General features: G+C 42.1%; 1 protein-coding gene across 1 annotated transcript in view; it reads right to left on the reverse strand.

Moving 5' to 3' along the window:
- Nucleotides 1-1716: 1716 nt before the first annotated feature.
- Nucleotides 1717-19399, reverse strand: part of mylka (myosin, light chain kinase a) — a 167075-nt gene continuing 149392 nt past the window's right edge. The window contains exons 28-32 of the mRNA XM_081367970.1: nucleotides 11433-11585; nucleotides 11046-11169; nucleotides 10775-10865; nucleotides 6509-6631; nucleotides 1717-3218 (exon numbers count right to left, since the gene is read on the reverse strand). Coding sequence (XP_081224096.1) covers nucleotides 2968-3218; nucleotides 6509-6631; nucleotides 10775-10865; nucleotides 11046-11169; nucleotides 11433-11585 — 742 coding nt within the window. The 3' untranslated portion in view covers nucleotides 1717-2967. The remainder of the gene's footprint in view (nucleotides 3219-6508; nucleotides 6632-10774; nucleotides 10866-11045; nucleotides 11170-11432; nucleotides 11586-19399) is intronic.

Below are 19399 nucleotides of genomic sequence, written 5' to 3' on the forward strand. Positions count from 1 at the left end.
CGAATTGAGTTTCCCGACAACGCTTTATCTGTAGAGTGGTAAAGGGATCCTCCATAGGGAGAGACTAGTTGGCACTTCAGCACTGCGTTGGATCGGGTCCAGGCGCAGGTCCTTCATCAGATCTGTATACGGCCTGGATCCGGCTGGCTGCGGGAAAACCTCGGGATAAACAAAGACACTAAAATTAGCGTAGATGCCATTCTTCTTATGATGTAACGAGTACATCTACATCAGGATTTATGGGAAGTGTTCCCGGTTCCAGCTGACCTAATCTATGCAGCCTAACATTGAATTATAGAAGTCTAGAATGTATTATGTGAATGCTAGGTCAAAGAGATGTCTTTAATCTAGCTTTGAACTGACAGAGTGTGTCTGCTTCCCAGACAATGTTAGGAAGACTGTTCCAAAGTTTTGGTGCTAAATAGGAAAAGGATCTACCGCCAGCAGTCGATTTTGATATTCTAGGTATTATTAACTGGCCGGAATTTTGAGATCGCAATAGACGTGAAGGACTATAATGCGTTAAGAGCTTGCTCAAGTACTGCGGAGCTAAACCATTTAGTGCTTTGTAAGTAATCAGCAATATTTAAAAATTTATGCGATGTTTAATAGGCAGCCAATGCAGTGTTGACACAACTGGGCTAATATGGTCATACTTCCTGGTTCTGGTAAGAACTCGAGCTGCTGCGTTTTGAACTAGCTGTAGTTTGTTTATTAAGCGTGCAGGGCAACCACCCAGTAGAGCATTACAATAATCTAGCCTTGAGGTCATGAACGCATGAACTAATTGTTCTGCATTTGTCATTGAGAGCATATGGCGTAATTTAGATATATTTTTAAGATGGAAGAATGCGGTTTTACAGATACTAGACATTGGTAAGTTTCGTCGGGGCGTGAAGAAATATAGAGCTGAGTATCATCAGCATAACAGTGAAAACTAATGCCATGTTTCCTAATGATATTTCCTAATGGTAGCATGTACAGAGTGAACAGCAGCGGTCCTAGTACTGAGCCTTGTGGTACGCCATACTGAACTTGTGATCGATGAGACAATCTCTTCATTTACTGCTACAAACTGATAACGGTCAGATAAGTATGATTTAAACCATGCTAGTGCAATTCCACTAATGCCAACATAATTTTCGAGTCTATTTAAAAGAATGTTATGGTCGATAGTGTCAAATGCAGCACTTAGATCGAGTAACACTAATAGCGAGATACAACCACGATGTGGGCGATTTTACCAGAGGTGGCCAGCATCATGAGGAGATGACTTAGCCAATTATTTTAGGAAGATGACAATATGTAGCTCTCTAACAGAGTTCAGTAAAGCATTATCTATTGTGAAGGGTCATTTCATTATGGTTGCTGTAGCGCTGTGTGTGTGCTGGAATTTATTTTCAAGAAAGTACCCTGTCTATGGGTATAGCTACAACAACGTCTTTAGCTAGTCAGCATGAAATCTATTCCATATAAACTGGTTATGTCTCCTAAGCCTGGTAGTGAATGTTTGATGAGCAGCAGGATAACTGTATTTATCCGCAGTCACTCAGAGCCGAAGCTCAAACGAAACTATTCTTCCGCAAAATGCATGCAGTTTTGTTTTTTAACCGCAAGAGGGGCAAAAGTTACATGTTAACTAACTATCAATGACTTTAATAACTTTCAATGACTAATCAAGTTGTTTTTTGAGTGAGCACAAATATACAATTTGTTTGTGATCAAAATTTATTCTTTAATAGTGAATAACTACATTTGTAGTGTTCTCATTACAATGCAATCTGCACTTTATCAAAGCATATATATTTAAACACATTAAAGAAATATAATCTACAGCCATTCCTAATACAATAAAAATACATTTAAAATGTGTCTCCAAATATCTGATGAGTTCTGCTACTGTGACAGTTGGTGAAAAAGAGGAAAATGTCTCCAAATGAAAACACACAACCTTACTTGAGTTTACAGTGCTTAAATAAAGCTGTCATAACAGACAGGAAGTGCTGCTCAATTCAAACAGTCTCGCACAAACACACATGTGAGTTTAGGATGAAAAAAAAATCTACTTGTAGAGTAAAATGTGATGATGAAGAACAAGCAACCAATGGAATGTGAGTAACATTAAAGTGATAGTTCACCCAAAAATAAAAATTAGCCCATGATTTACTCACCCTCAAGCCATCCTAGGTGTATATGACATTCTTCTTTCAGATGAATACAATCGGAATTATATATAAAAAAATGTCCAGGCTTAAATATATTCATATTTAACACATTACAAAGTAAAATTCTGGCTTCCGGCCAAACGGCCATATGCAGTCTACTTACGCCTAAAGCGCAACTTACACAACTTATGATGTCAGAAGTAACGTAGTGCATCATGGCGTAGCGTAAATATCAGCTGTACGTCGCATTACTCGCACAAGTTGCACATAGACTTAAGTGCAATCCACATGTTCGTTTGGTCAGAAGCTAGTTATTTTACTTGATAAAGTTTTAAATATGGATATTTTTCTTACACGAACGCATCGCTTCACTTCAGAAGACCTTTATTAACCCCCACAGCTGTGTGAGACACTTTTATGATGGATAGATGCACTTTTATGGACTTCAAAACAGCCATTCAATGCCATTATGAAGCTTGGAAGAGCCAGAACATTTTTTTTTTTTAATATAACTCCGATTGTATTCGTCTGAAAGAAGAATGTAATGTACACTTAGGCTAATTTTCATTTTTGGGTGAACTATCCCTTTAAAGTCATGTGATAAATAAATCTGATATCTGACTCTGGCTGTTGCATAAATACAAAAAGAACAAATTGGAAGTGCAATAAAGGAAATGCAGCAAAAAGTGATCAGAGGTCTTCATTATCCTCATCATCATTGTCATCATCTGGAAGTCCAAAAGACAGTGGGAATAAAAGCACCACGTGAAAAAGAAAGAAACATGGCAAAAGAGATTGTCTTCTATTCTTCCTCCTCCTCCTCCTCCTCCTCCTCCTCCTCTCCACCCATCACCTCTACGATGAGTTCGGCGGTGCAGATGGCCTCCCCGATGCTGTTCATGGCCTTGCAGGTGTACTTTGCGTCATCATCACCGTTGACCTCAGAAATGACCAGACTGCAGTTTCCATCTTCATCATAATCAATCTGAAAATGGCGCGTCTCTTTTATCGGCTGGTCATCCTTATACCACACCACCTCTGGGTCAGGATAACCTGTTTGTACACCATAAAAAATATACATAACTATTAAATAAAATATATGAATAACTTGACACAAAAAGCATGAATATTAAAAAAATCCTAATTACTGCCTTTACTGTTAAACGTTTGGGGTCAAAGGATGCATTTAAGTGACAGTACATTTCTGAAGGATCAGATAACACTGAAGACTGGTGTAATGATGCTGAACATTTAACTTTGCCATTACCTGAATATCATCTTAAAGGGTTTGTTCACCCAAAAATTCAAATTATCCCATAATTTACTCAACCTCAAGCCATCCTGGGTGTATATGACTGTGATACTAAAAAAATATCCTGGCTCTTTCAAGCTTTATAATGGGAGTGAATGGTACCTTTTTTGTGCATCCATCCACCCATCCATCATAAAAGTAATCCATACGACTCCAGGGGGTTAATAAAGGCATTCTGAAATGTAACCATGCATTTTTTATACAAAAAAAACATTCATATTTATAACTTTATAAACAATAAACACTGGCTTCCGGTAACGGTCGTCCACAAGTCTAGTTCCGGCAGAAGACTGACATCTGACCCGACGCATGACGAGTGACCTCTGACCCGACGCATGACTTAGGATGTAGGAGTAGCGTAAGTCAAGTCAAATGTATTTATATAGCGCTTTTTACAATATAGATTGTATCAAAGCAGCTTTGCAGAGATAACAGTAAAATAATGCAACAAAGTTTGTTTCCAGAAGAAAATAGAGTCACAGTCCAGCTTAAGTAAGTTCAGTGATGCTTAATTTTTTTGTAAAAAAGTTATTAATTTAGTTAATTTATATATAGCCATTCTGGAGAAAACCGTGATGTCATCGTCCAGCTCAGTTCAGTTCTGAGTAAGCACCTAAGTAAGCTCAGGTGAGAGTCGACGACCTCTGACCTGACGCATGACGAGTGACCTCTGACCCGACACATGGTTCAGACAAATAGAGCTGGGCAACAAACTCAAGCTCCTCCCACATTTCTCTTTAAAGGGGTCATATGATGGTTCTAAAAATAACATTATTTTGTGTATTTGGTTTAATGCAATGTGTTTACACAGTTTTAGGTTAAAAAAAAGTCATTACACATACCGTACATTATTGTTGCTCCTCTATGCCCTGCCTTTCTGAAATGTGCGGTGTGCTCTGATTGGCCAGCGATCCTGTGAATTGGGATTGGCCCGAATACCTTAAAGGAGAACTCCGGTCAATTTTAACATTGAGCTCATTTTTTTGTACATTTGGAGTGCTGTCAATACAGAGAACAACGACAAAAATCGGTGTTGCCTACACCGAGTTATTCTATTTTTAAAATTTGCACCCTGTTGACTTCAATAGGGCAAGTACTAAACCTGCTTTTAGCCTCTTAACATCCTTGATGTGTCATTACAAGTGCACAGAAAATGTGAGTGATTCCTTCTGAGTGAACACGAGTGGATTTGACTGCAGTAGATGTGAAAGAAATGTATAAAAATGATGTTATTTAAGCCAGCGCAAATACCTGTTTACATCCTGTTTTTCGGTTGAAGTCCAAAGTAGTCGATTGCCGAGTTCACGCACATAGGTTTAGTTACCTATGATCACGCGCGTGAACTCGGCAATCGACTACTTTGGACTTCAACCGAAAAACAGGATGTAAACAGGTATTTGCGCTGGCTTAAATAACATCATTTTTATACATATCTTTCACATCTACTGCAGTCAGATCCACTCGTGTTCACTCAGAAGGAATCACTCACATTTTCTGTGCACTTGTAATGACACATCAAGGATATTAAGAGCCTAAAAGCAGGTTTAGTACTTGCCCCATTGAAGTCAACAGGGTGCAAATTTTAAAAATAGAATAACTCGGTGTAGGCAACACCAATTTTTGTAGTTGTTCTCTGTATTGACAGCACTCCAAATGTACAATAAAATGAGCTCAATGTTAAAATTGACCGGAGTTCTCCTTTAAGCGTGTGACGGAAATGTCACGCCCCTTATCATATTTGGAACATCAGCTCCCAAAGCAATAATGACAGGTGAAAATTATGGTTTTACCTTATCAATTCGAGCCTGAATCTGATCCGGAAAATGCAGATGACCAACTTTGCCAGCGCCACTGGACCAGAACGTATCAGATTGGTCGCATAAAATGCCCCATTTGTCCCATTGGGGACATAATTACTGATTTTTATGCATCGCGGCGCGCTACGGGAGGGAGAACACTATGTAAACATAAAACCATGTCTGCATTTGTGATCGTAGAAACGACAAACAAGCGCTACTCTATACTGCTCACAACTCGCGTTTGAATAGTCAGTAGCAAATTCTTAAAATATGAAAACATACTTACAGGCTGTGTCTGTGAGTCAGAAAAGCCAGACTGTACTTGCAAAGATGGAATTGTCCCACTTTTTAGAATCAGCCTTTGTGCACAGCTGGCCTTGTACTCTTGCAGATTCTGGAAACAGTCCTCCAAAAAATGTGCAGTACACAGTCGAATATTTCGGTTGTACTGTTCTGGAACAGTGTTGTAAATAAAGCTTAACCACTGTTTTCTAATTGTGTCCTCTTTTGGAAGGCCAAACAAAGTAGTTTGGCTTTCGCAAAGAAAAACCCACGACATGGCAGCGCTGGCGGCAACAATACAGCGAGAATAAAAGTTACGCCTTCTTTCTTTGCATAGTCGACATAGTTATGAAACTCTGTCCCCACACACTGACGTAGATTTGTAGATTTGTACGAAGCGTTTTAGGAAGGCGTGGCTGAGCCTTAACTTTTACAAAGAATATCTCTTTGGGTGTGAGACTTTGAGCTTTGTAACTCTGCAGATCTTATACATGCACAGACAGCTACATAACACACTAAAGAAAAAGAAAAACAAGAAATCGCATCATATGACCCCTTTAAAAATTCTCATTCTTCTAATTCGTGACCCGTGTTTTCTTTTGCTCTGTCCTCATGAGTTGGGTCAGAGGTCACTCTTCTGCCAGAACTCGACTCGCATACGGCTGTTGCCAGTGATTATAGTTTATAAAGTTATAAATATGGATTTTTCTTACAAAAACGCATAACTTTGCTTCAGAAGACCTCTAGAAACCCCCTGGAGCCATATTCATAAGTAAATGCTATGCATGATATTGATGGAACAGGAAAAGTGGCTGTGGTAAACATTTCAACACATTGGGCACACAATTAAAGTCATCTTTAAAACTGTAATTTTATTTTACACCGTATTTAATCAATGCACCATATTTTATCCATAGATGTTTCAGCATTATGTAACCATATAATTTTACCTTCAATTTTGCAGTCGAATCGAGCAGCGCTGCCCTCCACCACCTCGACGTCTTTAATAACAGTGCTGAACGTGGGTTTCATTAGCGTCTTCTGCTCCAATTCAGCAGAAAACTGTTTGTCCTCTATGACAGATAAATAGGAAGATTTTGGACATTAATAACAATGTTAACGACTTTAACATTTTCTAACTGATTTATATGAATTTAGTAATAAAGACAGAGGTTTGAAATAAGAAAGATTTTTACACACAAGGAGTAGTGCAGTATATCACCTTTAAGACAAGACAGTACAGGTACGATTACACAATGTTTTTTTATTTTTTCTCATCAAAGACAGCCTCAATTTAAAAAAAATTAAAATACACATTTTCAATAAGCACACTTCTTTAGCACAAGGTCTGACTGTGTTAAAGAGGACCTAGCCTATATGCACTTTTAAACAAGGCTTAATTTTGTCTTTGGGGTCTACTAGAATGTTTTCATACTTGAATGTTCAGAAAAAAAACAAAATTCCCCACATATTTTACATTCTTGCAGCGCCTCTCTTCCCTATCTGTCAGTAACGCTCTGGGGTGTGTTTCCAGAAAGCATCGTTAGCCAACTATGGTCGCAAGTTCCGTCATTATCAACATAGTTCAACGATTTGCCGTTTCTCGAAAACCATAGTTCCAATGAACATTCGCAAACAGCAGCGCAAACTTACATGGTTGTAAATACAGCTCTCGACCTGTGGTTAGAAGCAGTTTCTTGTTAAATGACATGTGAATTTAAATAGATCATGCTTTTAGGCACAATAAGCAAGCTAACATTCAGTACATTCGATATCTTTTATTCTATTTAGAGTACGCATGCGTGTAAAATGCGCAAGAGAACAATGATGTTTAAGGGAACCTGCAAGGAATCAAACATCATATCAAAATAACATGGAACAAAAACAGTGAAATAGCACTGTCATGTTCATTACAGCAACATCTCAGATATCTCAAATAGATTAATTAGTAGAAATTACTGGTACTCCTCCACCTGTGCATGATGTCATTCACGACAGTCATACTATATATTGTTGAACCAATATGGTTCAAACGAAAAGAGGAGCGACTATGTTACTACAATTTCAGGAAACATTTAAGACTAGTTGGTTAGTTTCTCCAACGATGCATCGTACTATGGTAGTCAATCAGCGAGTTGCATCATTATTGCATTGTATGGAAAACGCACAACTTTTTAGTTCCTGCACTCAAAAAATGAATTTTTGCCTCTTGTTAAATTTAATTAATTAAAATAAGCAAAAGTAACACAATTGTTTAATATTTTGTCACAACTTAATTTAATTGTGTCCAATCAACCTAATATATTTAAATCTGAAGTTTACTTACTTAATTTGTGTGAAAACTACATGAATAATTTTTGTTGACAACTAACTGGGCAGTGGATCTGTAGTTCTCAGCATGCTTTGCAAGGGACTGCATTAGGAGGGTAAATTTAGGGATTAAAGTGTTATTTTATGTGTTTTTCTGTAAATGGAAAGATAATGTTAGTGTTTAATATTCAGTTATGTTAGAAACTTAGAGGACTTTCTGTAATGTTTTTGAATTTTGTGGTTACCATTATGGTTACCATTATGCAGAAGAGTGGCGACTGTGTTTAGTTTACGGCTGTGGGCACTCAGTATACACTATACTTGCATTAAACCTCATTCGCAGTCCTGCATAAGTAATATTCAATATTACTCTGTAAAAAGTGGTTTTAATTAAATTGAACACTAGTAGCTTCTATTATTGGAAATAACTGCAGAGTCAAATTAGCTAAAATTATAATGTTGGCGATTTTAAGCAGGGTAAAAATTAAAGTGTAAATTGCAGGTTCAATTTTTCACGAAGATAATGCAATGTGTTTATTAAACATAAAAATATGAACCGCCCACCATTGTTTTTTATACCAAAATGCTGAATATAATATGAAAAGTTGGCACTTTTAACAGTGGTTTTAACCGCTCCCGCTCCATTCCACTAGATGGGGCGTGACGTCATAAGAGGAACTCACTAGTAGAGTTACCGGCATAGTCATAGCTATAGATGCCTTACATAACTACAGAAAAGTTGGTTGTATGTGTGGGATTACAAATTTAAGAATATGTTTAAGATCTGCTGATCCTACTTGCTTTATATCATCACATGAAACACGAACTACACTGTATTGGGCATTCAAGGTGAACATGATGGCATCAATTTACTGATTAGAAGTCAGCTGTAAGTCAGCTGTCTAAACATTGTAATAGTCAGGGCTTTTGTTAGTCTTTGATCTTCCAACTAAGAGTTGAACTATGTGTGAATGTTACAAAGTCTTAGTTCTCGTGACCATTTGTTGTTTGAACCATTATCTCAGTTGGGGGTAATTGCCTCTATTGTCATCCCTAAAGGCTGTGTGTAAGTTCAGCACTTTTAAGGACAGCCCACTGAAATGCCTATAAAGAAACCATTTAAAGTTACGTTAGTTAGACTTGGAAGAACACTACAGATGACACACAGCGAAGATCCCAATAAATCACTTCTGCTTATCCCAACGTCTCCTGGTCTTGCGTGGATGAAAGAAAACTTTACAACATATGTTTTATTTGATTAAAAAATTATGGATAAAATAACACAGCTGTAAACATACTCGTGTGTGCTGACTTCAAAGGGACCGTGATCCTGCCTGAAATGAGAATAAGCTATTTGCAAAACAAACGGGTTCAGGCACGTCAGATCAGCCGGTCGCAGGTCGAGCTGTTCCACTAAACAAAACGCGTTCACCTCACGGCAGCACATACTCTCCACTGCTGATAGCCCACACAAACACAGTGATGGGGACATTGATCTCTCTTTTTCTTTTCTGACAATAAACATTGCTAATTAAATCGTGAGAAATAGCGTGGATTGAGGAAGTGTATTACATGACGTTTGAGGCGTCGAAGAGACTAGCGATTGGTGCCTGTGCAGTGTGTGCATCTCTCTGATTTGGACTGACACCATGTAAGTAAATAATGTCTTCAGTCGTTGTCCCTCCTTGCTATTCTACATGACGCCAAACTTTTGAAAAGACTGGTGGTTGTTCCCTTATATTATCCGGGTTAAGTTTGCACCAGGCTAGCCTAGACTAGCTCTAACGTAGCTAACTTTACTCGCCAACACCTGGCCAACCCTCCACTCATTCTACTCACACCAAGCATTAATAACTCTTTGAGTGCCATGGGTCCTGGCAATTTCCTCCCCTCTCTCACGTCTGACCGGTTAAAAATTCTAGGGCTGTGGTCCATAAAGAATTTGATGGTTTCCCACATCCTCAGTCGTTCTCCAAATAGCTATAATACAGTAGGAATCTAGCAGAGTATGGGTTGCGAGTTCCTCTTATGGCGTCATCAGAACGACTGAGGATGTGGGAAAATAATAAAAGGATACTTCACCAGTTACTGAAAAAACACGCTACCTTTGAAGAAACCCCAATAAATGTTATTTTAACACATTTTAAGACAGAAATAATTAAATATATACATATAGAGCACTTTAATTTACACATTAATTGGCTGTGGTGGTTAACCTGCAACTTACACTTTAAATGTAGTCAAACTGACAAAACTTCATTTAGCAGGAATGACTAAATAAATTTAAGTCCATACAACAAGATTACATCAAATCATTTCAAACTAATTAGATTTTGTTGGAAAAATGTAATTCATTTTCGTGGAAAAGTTTTCCTTAATTTAAATTAAGTTTGTTCAACAGCTTATTTTTTTGAGTGTGTGTCTATGAAGCCCCTCCTCCTGAAAAGCACAATGTCCTTTGATTGGTTGGCTGGACCAGTGTGTTGAGATTGGTCAAGCGCTTCGAGCGTGTCAGAAATGTCATGGCCCTTACCATAACTGCATTAGATCCAGGGTGGAAAAAAAAACAGTCTCTTGGACATGGCGACAACACACTACTAATGCAGCTCCGCCCCTTTAATTTGCTTATGCCTTAGCTGGGAAGTATTTAAATGATCACGTAAAACTCAAGACTACAGTCGAGGTCCTCAAGGGAGTTCAGAAACAGTGATACAGAAAATACTGTGACTCTCTTTGGAGTGACTTGGTGCTTTGGACCTTTGCAGACCATTTCAATGCTCAAACAGCAACATTACACACTAAAGAAAGTAAAATGTAAAAAAAGCATATCATGTCCTCTTTAAAATTCATTAGCTGAATCACTACACGTCTTTTATTTAAGGGTTGGTCATTCAGAAATGTTGTACCTTCAGTGGGGGAACCCTTTTTGGCATGAACGCCTGCCATCAATGCCATGTTAGACAGTCGACCAATAGCTCGTACCGCATGTCCTGTTTTCTGGAGAAGAGAGTGCAAAACTATCAGTTATCACTTTATTCACCAACACATCAGTAACAGAACTGTGATAAACACACCGCAAGACAATCTTTAGCTCGTTTTAATCAGACTTTCAATAATAGAAGAAACAAGGAGAAAACCAACATTTTATGTCACATTAGTATTATTCTAGATCCTAACCTGCCACTTTCTTCTCAGAATATACTTCTTCATCCTCTCTTTAGAAAGCTTCTTGGCCTCCATGATGGAGGTGTCCTGTTTGAGCCATGGGTGCTGGAAACACTGATCGCAGGTCAGACGAGCTCTGCAGACAAAAAAACACAGACACTGATCTTTAACTGCTTAGAGAGAGAGAGCTTTGAGGGGAAAAAAGTGTGAAAAAGAAAATGTATAGTCTCAGACAAAGAATTGTACCTCAGAGAGTACTGATGCATGATGCAAGACGGGGGAAATCAAGTAAATCAGACATTTAAAATCACTCACCGTATAAGGCAACAAATACAATTTTAAGTATTTTTCTGAATAAGGATTTGGCTTTGTGAAAGTGAAGCAGAGATGTGCACTCACTTCTTGTCTTTCTTCAGCAGGCTACTGATAAAGTCTTTGGCCTCGTCTGAGATCTCATCAAATGCATCGTCTTCAAAGTCCCACGTTGCTGAGGTCACATTAGACAGCGTCTCATTATCATTGTCCCCCATGAAGGGAGACAAACCACTGACACTAAACACAACAAGAAAAAAAATAAAAAAAAATAAAAAATAAGTAGAGTTATAAAAATTGTCACACTAATGTGACAGAAAAAAATCTAAGTTGTTAAGTGTTCATCATGAAATATTACTAACAATAATATAAGTTATTCTTACGCGTACTTTATAAAAATTAGAAAATATTTCACAGCAAAAAGATGTGTACCATGACCTGAAGGTGGACATTTTTACAATTATACTAAAAGGCCCTTTACTTGATTCTTGATGCCCAGATTAACACTGGAGAACTGAGGAGATCACAGAGAAACACACAATATCAACAGCTCCATCTTTCTGTTACCAAAGATACTGTACACTCTTATCACATACATACTGTATAATCTCATACAACTCTGACAGATAGCTGATAAAACAGACAACAAAAAATACATGAGGGACTGTAGTATTCCTCTAGTTTCCAAAAATAAAAATGCAAACACCACCCCGAAGTGTTTTCCATTTAAAACAGGAAAGACTGTTGAGCAACAAAATCTCACACATTCTTCCCAACAACAATAGTGTGCGGGACGATCACCCCTGTGGAAAAGAAGTGTGCTTAAGTGTGCTGAATATGCACTTGTACTGTAGTTCAAATCTTAAAAGTATTACCATGTAATTAAGTGTTTGAAAACATTACATTGAGTCAGTACTAGGGCATATTGTTTCTGTAATAGTCTTTTTAAAGAATGATAAAGTATACCTGATTTCCACAAAATTGGAACAAATGTCAATTATGAGGCTCGAAAAAATTTGGACCATAGGCAATGTAGCAGAGGCGTGCTACAACTTTATAATATGCTGATTGAGGCGGCCAAATATGGACGAGATTCCGGTTAGAGAATCAAGGGTCGGAGAACAGATCTTCACAAAGATGGATTTATTGAACAGTCTTTGTGTTGTCATCTAGATCAGTTATTCTTTGTCAATGATGTCTGTATTAATGGTCTAAAAGAACAATAAAGAAATATAATTACAATCATATTCTGAGAATCATTTACACACTGGCATAGTCGAACAAATGCAATAAACAATGATTAAACACTCAAGTCTGCCTTCTTAACATTAATAACAACCCTATCAATGAAAATAGTCATGATAAATTGTGCAATGATACATTATTAATGTAAACAACATTGGTGACGCAGTTTAGAATACTGCCGAGGCTAATACTGATTAGCGTGTTTCTCTCACGGCAAATTACGGCCGCTACGGCGCTCAAAACTCGCCGATGGTAACCGCAGAAAGATCGCGGGACATCAATAACATACACGCAATAAACATACATATGCAAATGTACTTACATCAAGGCATAAACGCATTATACAGAGCAAAGACAAGTGTGCAGAGATGAACATTCACCAAACCGTCTTCCTGCGCGTCACACTATAATCAGTCCGTGCGGCCAACAACTTTAGTCCCTAGGACAGGCTTTCGTACACAGCCGCCCCCAATTATCTGACAGGATAATTGTAAACACCAAGAAAGTCTGTCTACAGTGTCTAAGGCTCTTCCTCGAAGTGAGGAAGTGGAATCAACCTAATAACTGGACGAGTGTAGGATTTCTCATTAACTCTGACACGAGCAGTGCGAACTTTCCCGTCAGGTCCAGCCAACGTCTCAGTCACTGTGCCCACAGGCCAGAGGGCACGAGGAAGTTGGGGATCAACAATGAGAACCACTTGGCCCACAGTTAGCTCTTTGCCATCCCTTCTCCACTTATGCCGATCCTGTAAACTTGGGAGATAATCTCGGATAAAGGCAGTCCAGAAATGATCCGCCAACACCTGGCTGTGTCTCCATCTGCGTCTTCCAAGCAGGTTGGTAGAGTCGAAAAAGACTTGAGGTAAGGAGGCATCACGACGGCCCATAAGGAGTAGGTTCGGAGTCACTGGGTCGACGTCTGTAACATCGGAAGATACGTAGCCGAGGGGCTTGGCATTTAGAATACCCTCAACCTCCGTTAACAACGTCTGCAGCACTGGCTCTGGCACCGTTTGCTCTCGCAGAATGACCCGTAGTGCAGTCTTTACAGACTTGACTTCACGCTCCCAGGTTCCTCCGAAGTGAGGAGCATTAGGTGGAATGTAGCGGAATCTGATCTTCTGTGGAGCAAGCAGCTCTTGAAGCTTGGGTGCCATGACATCAAAAGTGTCACGTAGTTCTCGGTCTCCTCCTACAAAGTTGGTACCGTTGTCACAGAGCAATTCCATGGGCTTACCTCGTCTTGCTATAAAGCGACGCAGAGAGAGCAGGAATGCATCAGTGTCAAGGTGCTCCAACAGATCAAGATGCACACATCGGGTTGTCATGCACTTATAAAGGATGCCCCATCTTTTTTCGTGGCGACGACCAACTTTGACTGAAAGGGGGCCGAAACAATCTACCCCAGTAGAATAGAACGGCGGTTGGTGAAGTTGCAGCCTGCAGGATGGAAGATCGGCCATTTGGGGAACTTCAGGCTTGGCTCGCCAGAACTGACAATCTTGGCATTTGCGTTGATGCTTACGGACGGCTTCCCTGCCCCGGAGTATCCAATACTGGCGACGTAATTCCGCTAGCACCCTTTCAGAACCAGGATGCAGAAGTCGGCGGTCCGTCTCTTTAATTAGCAGCTTCATTGTAGAATGACCAGGATCCAACAGTATCGGGTGGATGGCATCAAGGTCGAGGTCACTCGCTCTGCGTAACCGTCCCCCTACTCTGATGAGACCTGTGTCCTTATCATACTCTGGTGCAAGGGATGCCAAACGGCTGGTAGCTGGAATCGGCTGTCCAGTCTTCAAAGCTTGGACTTCAAGTGGGAATGAGTCCTGCTGAACTTGGGCCAGGATAAGTTTCTCTGCTTCAACATAGTCATCAGCTTGCAGTGAAGAGTCGCTGTCTGCAACAGCCGCCCCGTGTAGGGACCTGACAGTGGCCTCCACAAGCTCTAGCCAAGTGTGGAATTGATTGGGGTCCACAAGTAAATTATTGGAGACTTTGACAGTGCCGATGAATGCAGTTTTCCTCAACTCACTGATCTCTGATTCTACCTTAGTGACGGGTGTGGATGGCCACTGGTCAAAAGGTTGAAGGAGGAAGTCTGGTCCTGAACTCCACTGATGGGGTCTTGCTATCTGGGTCAGTGTCAAGCCTCTTGTGATGTGGTCAGCAGGGTTGTGAGCTGAATCTATGTACCGCCATTCAGCCGTGTCTGTGAGGGTCTGGATTTCTGCTATGCGTGTCCCTACAAATACCTTGTAGCGACAGGACTCAGAGGTGAGCCAGTTCAGCACGGTTGTTGAGTCAGACCAGAGGGTGACTGTATGGAGATTAAGAGACAACTCAGTCTGGATCACTTTGGCTAACTGGGCGCCAGTCAGGGCTGCACTCAGTTCCAAACGAGGCATGGAGAGGCATTTTTTTGGGGCCACTCTGGATCTGGCCAGAACAAAGGCGACATGGATGTGTCCTTGATCATCAGTAGTACGCAAATAGGCCACTGAGCCGTATGCTCTTTCTGAGGCGTCGCAAAATACGTGGAGTTCTCGGATGGCACTAGGGTAATCAGCACAGGCTGGGGCATAAGCTCGAGGAAATTGCAGCTGAAGCAGAATAGGAATCTCTTGTATCCATGTTAGCCACTTCTCTCTTAGCTGTAAAGGTGTTATTGGATCATCCCAGCCCAAATTCTGCTTCCAGAGATCTTGGATGAGAACCTTGGCCCTGGTGGTAAACGGGATGATATAACCCAGCGGGTCATACTGGCTGGCCAAGGTCTTGTACACGTTTCTCATGGTAGGTTCTAGAGGCTCGGTTGATCGCAAATTATAACCAAGGGTGTCACTGAGACAGTCCCACCGTAGGCCCAGAGTGGGTTCTTGTAGGTCTGTACTGGCTTTGGTCAACCACAGTTCACTGTTAGCAGACCGGGCTTCAGCGGGAAGATGTTCGATGACAGAAGGTATGTTGCAGGCCCACTGTCTTAGGTCGAAGCCTCCCTCAGACAGTAGTTGACGAAGCCCATCAACTACCTCCTTAGCTTCATCAGAGTTCGAAGTGCTGTGCAGGCAGTTATCAACATAGAAGGAATTCTCAACTATGTTAACCAGACTGACCTGGTCGTTCTTGTGGTTCTGGGCACTGCGCTGGAGGGCGTAGATGGCGCAACACGGGCTGCAGGTAGTTCCGAACGGAAGCACCTGCCATTCATATATCTCAGGCTCCTGGTCTCTGCACATGTTCCTCCAAAGAAACCGCAACACTGGCTTGTCCCCGGGCAATAAGCGTACCTGATGGAACATAGCTTTTATGTCCCCACTCACAGCCACCGTGTGTTGTCGGAACCTCAGGAGCACACCTAACAAGGAGGGTCCCAGCATCGGACCAGGAAGCAGCTGACTGTTCAAGGACTGACCCTGATGTTGAAATGAACAGTTAAAGACGATCCTGTTCTTGCCATTGTGTTGTACTATATGGTGCGGAATGAACCAGGATTCAGAGGTATTGTGCGCTTCTTCTGTGGTTATCTTGGCTACATATCCAGCAGATTCCAACTTGCGGATTTCAGTACAGTAGGCTTTTGCTAGTTCAGGATCTTTTGCCAATCTGCGCTCTGTACTTCGAAGACTAGGAAGGACAGCATCCTTATCGGTATGGAACATGGTCATGGGCATGCGTCGGAGCAATGGTGTGGCATAACGTTGAACACCGTCTACGTTCACAGTGGTGGTGGCATTCTGGAGCATAGCGAGAGCATCTTTGTCTTGCTTGGACCTAATGACCATCTTCTCATTGTATGGGAAGGTGTCGACCTGCCATAGACGTTCGACGTGCCGAATCAGATCATCATGAAGCGGAATGGTGGTGATATGAAGGCACTGCTGATAACACCGTGAGGGCTGCTTGGGGCTCATGGGACCCTGAAGAGACCATCCCAGCTGTGTTCTGATGGCTATTGGACCTCCGTCTGGTCCTCTGCATACAGGCTGTATCGGCATTAAGAGGTGTGGCATGTCAGAACCAATGAGGAGTAGTGGTTTGACTCCGTCAACAGGGGGAAGAGGAAGATCTCTCAGATGACGATAAGCTCGCTGGAGCGCAGCCACTGGGTAGTTATGTTCTGCAAGACTCAAACCGGTTGCAGTAAAGGCATTGGGGATAGTGAACCTCTGCATGGGTTTGGTGACTGCTGAGACCTCGAAAGAAACGGACGAACCATCAAGTTCTGTGTGAGATTGCTGAACAGTCTGTAAATGAAGTATTTCTGGGGTACAGGTAAGCTTGAGCTGCTCCACAACTGGGGAAAGCACGAGTGTTCTCTCTGACCCATCATCAAGAACGGCATGTGCCTCCATTGTGTTGTGTCCATTGTGAAGGAGGACCTTGACGACCTTCAGCATGACTCTGGGTGTACGGTTCGGTCTGTCCAAGTAAACCCGGGTCGATGGGAGGCTGACGGTGAGGACAGCACTGGTGGTATCTTTAATGGAATCGTGAAGAACTGTAAGATGTAGCTCTTTACAGATTCTACATGGACGTTTGAGGTTGCAAGACTCTACAGCATGGGACCGTCCACATCTCCAGCATCGTTTACCATCTTTAATCCAAGATACAATCTGGGAGGTAGTCAACTTCTTGAATGCCTCACAAGAGTTGAGATAGTGATCCCTGTTGTCACAATGGGGACAGTATGGCTTGGGCTTGGAGCTGGACTTAGGGGCTGTCGACTCAGGAGTCTTAGCTACACTCTCACATGTCAGGAGAACTGGCCTTGGCTGCCCTCTTGGATGAGGTGCTCCTCTAGCTCTACCAGGGGGCTTCAAAGTTTCACTCTGGAACATAGCCGCAGCTCTGCTAGAGATACGTTTCGCTTGGGACTTGATCTGGAGCCAGTCTGCGAAATCAGGTAGTGTGTAGGTCTTGTCGGTGCCGGTCTGGAGAATACCCCGACTTAGGCAGTATTCAACAAAACTGTCGCGATAGGCTGGTGGCAGTTTACTCAAGAGACGGTCCACATGTGAGCCACACAAAAGCTCATAACCATTCTGGCCCTCGAGAGTTCTCAGCATACCCACTAAAGACTGCACTGACAATGCAAATGAGTCGAAGGCATTAGCGTCACCCAACTTAAGAGGTGGAGTGCTTAGGATGGCACCCAACTCAGACTGAACAAGCTGTCTCGGTTGTCCATACTTGTCTTGAAGTGCCTGCAGAGCAGCAGTGTAAGGCTGAGGATGATACATGAAGGATTTAGCGAGCTGATGGGCACTAGGAAGTTCCAAATGACTTAAGAGAACATGATATTTATACTGTTCACTGATATGATGGTGATTACTCAACAGATTGTCCAATGCTAACTTAAACAAAGCAAAGTCACTCTCAGCACCACTCTCGAAAACTGGTAACGTGGGTCGTGGAATGCCATAAGCTGATGCGAGCAGGAGCTCTGGACTCGGTTGAGGTGAGTAGGCATTTGGAGGGAGAGGCACAGCTGCCTTAACGTAACCAGGAGCATGAAGTGTCGTCACCGGTGCTTGGTGGCTGAAGACAGGGAGCTGTGACGGACCTGGAAGTGTTGTCACTGACGTTGCTGTCTGTTGTAGCCTGTAGCGAAGGGTAGGTAGTGTGGCAGTAACAGGTTGCTGTGTCACACGCTGCATGCTGCTGCTCATGGGGAACGCAGCGGAGGTCGGGATGGTGAACACTGCTGAAGGCTGAGAGGCCACATTCGACGGTAATGACACACAGTGTACTGGAACGGCAGTAGGAGCCGATGGTGCAAAGTCAGGGACTGGCGCTGAGAATGCTTGTGGCCCTGGGTCAAGTGCAGCGGGCATGGGTGCATCCACAGAGTGAGGAGCAGGTGAGGCCCAATGTGGCGGCCTAGGAGACGTTGCAGAGACATCAGGATCAGGCAGTGCTGTAAGACAGGGCAGCAGCGTTGACGTCACAGCAGGCGACTGGAAGAGGGGCTGCTGAGTTTCGGAAGACATGAGCTGCGGTGAGCAAGCCTGGCTGCGCCGTGATGCAAGCTGTTGAGCGTTCAGAGAACCAGAGTCTGTAGGGACTGGAGTGGTCGCTCTAGAGTCTACAGAGAGCATGGAAGATACAAGCTTAGCTACTTCGAGTTCAGTCTCTGCTTCTTGAAGCTTGCGCTGTCGTTCTAGTTGTTTCAACAGGGCCTCCTTTGCGGCTAGCGCTTCCTCTTGCATGCGCTGGGCTTCTTTAGCTTGTGTCTGCAGTCTTTGGTATTCCAGATCAATCAGTGAGTCCTCTTCTACTTGCCGCTTTAGACTGTCATACTGTCTCTGTTTAATCTTTTCCTCCAACATAGCAGTCTGGACGCTAGAGAGCTCTGGTGGGACGTAAACGCCAGCGGACGTAATGGAACGCCTACTTTTCCTGGATTGAGAGCTGACACCACTGTGAGACGTTTTCCTCGAGCTGCTTCGGGGCTGACTAGGACAGTGAGAGGAAGCTTTTGGAGGAAGGTCACCAGCAGGATGGTAGCCAACATCGTAATCATCCAGATGTGTAGGCAGATTAATCTTGCGTCGAGGTCTGGACGTTGTCTCAGATAGGTCACTTTCTGCTTTGTCCATATTGGTTCGATCTTGCTCTCAATCCGGCTCGAAGGACCACTTTTGTAGCAGAGGCGTGCTACAACTTTATAATATGCTGATTGAGGCGGCCAAATATGGACGAGATTCCGGTTAGAGAATCAAGGGTCGGAGAACAGATCTTCACAAAGATGGATTTATTGAACAGTCTTTGTGTTGTCATCTAGATCAGTTATTCTTTGTCAAT

The sequence above is a fragment of the Scardinius erythrophthalmus genome, assembly GCF_964197995.2.
Source record: "Scardinius erythrophthalmus genome assembly, chromosome: 6".
Classification (NCBI taxonomy): domain Eukaryota; kingdom Metazoa; phylum Chordata; class Actinopteri; order Cypriniformes; family Leuciscidae; genus Scardinius; species Scardinius erythrophthalmus.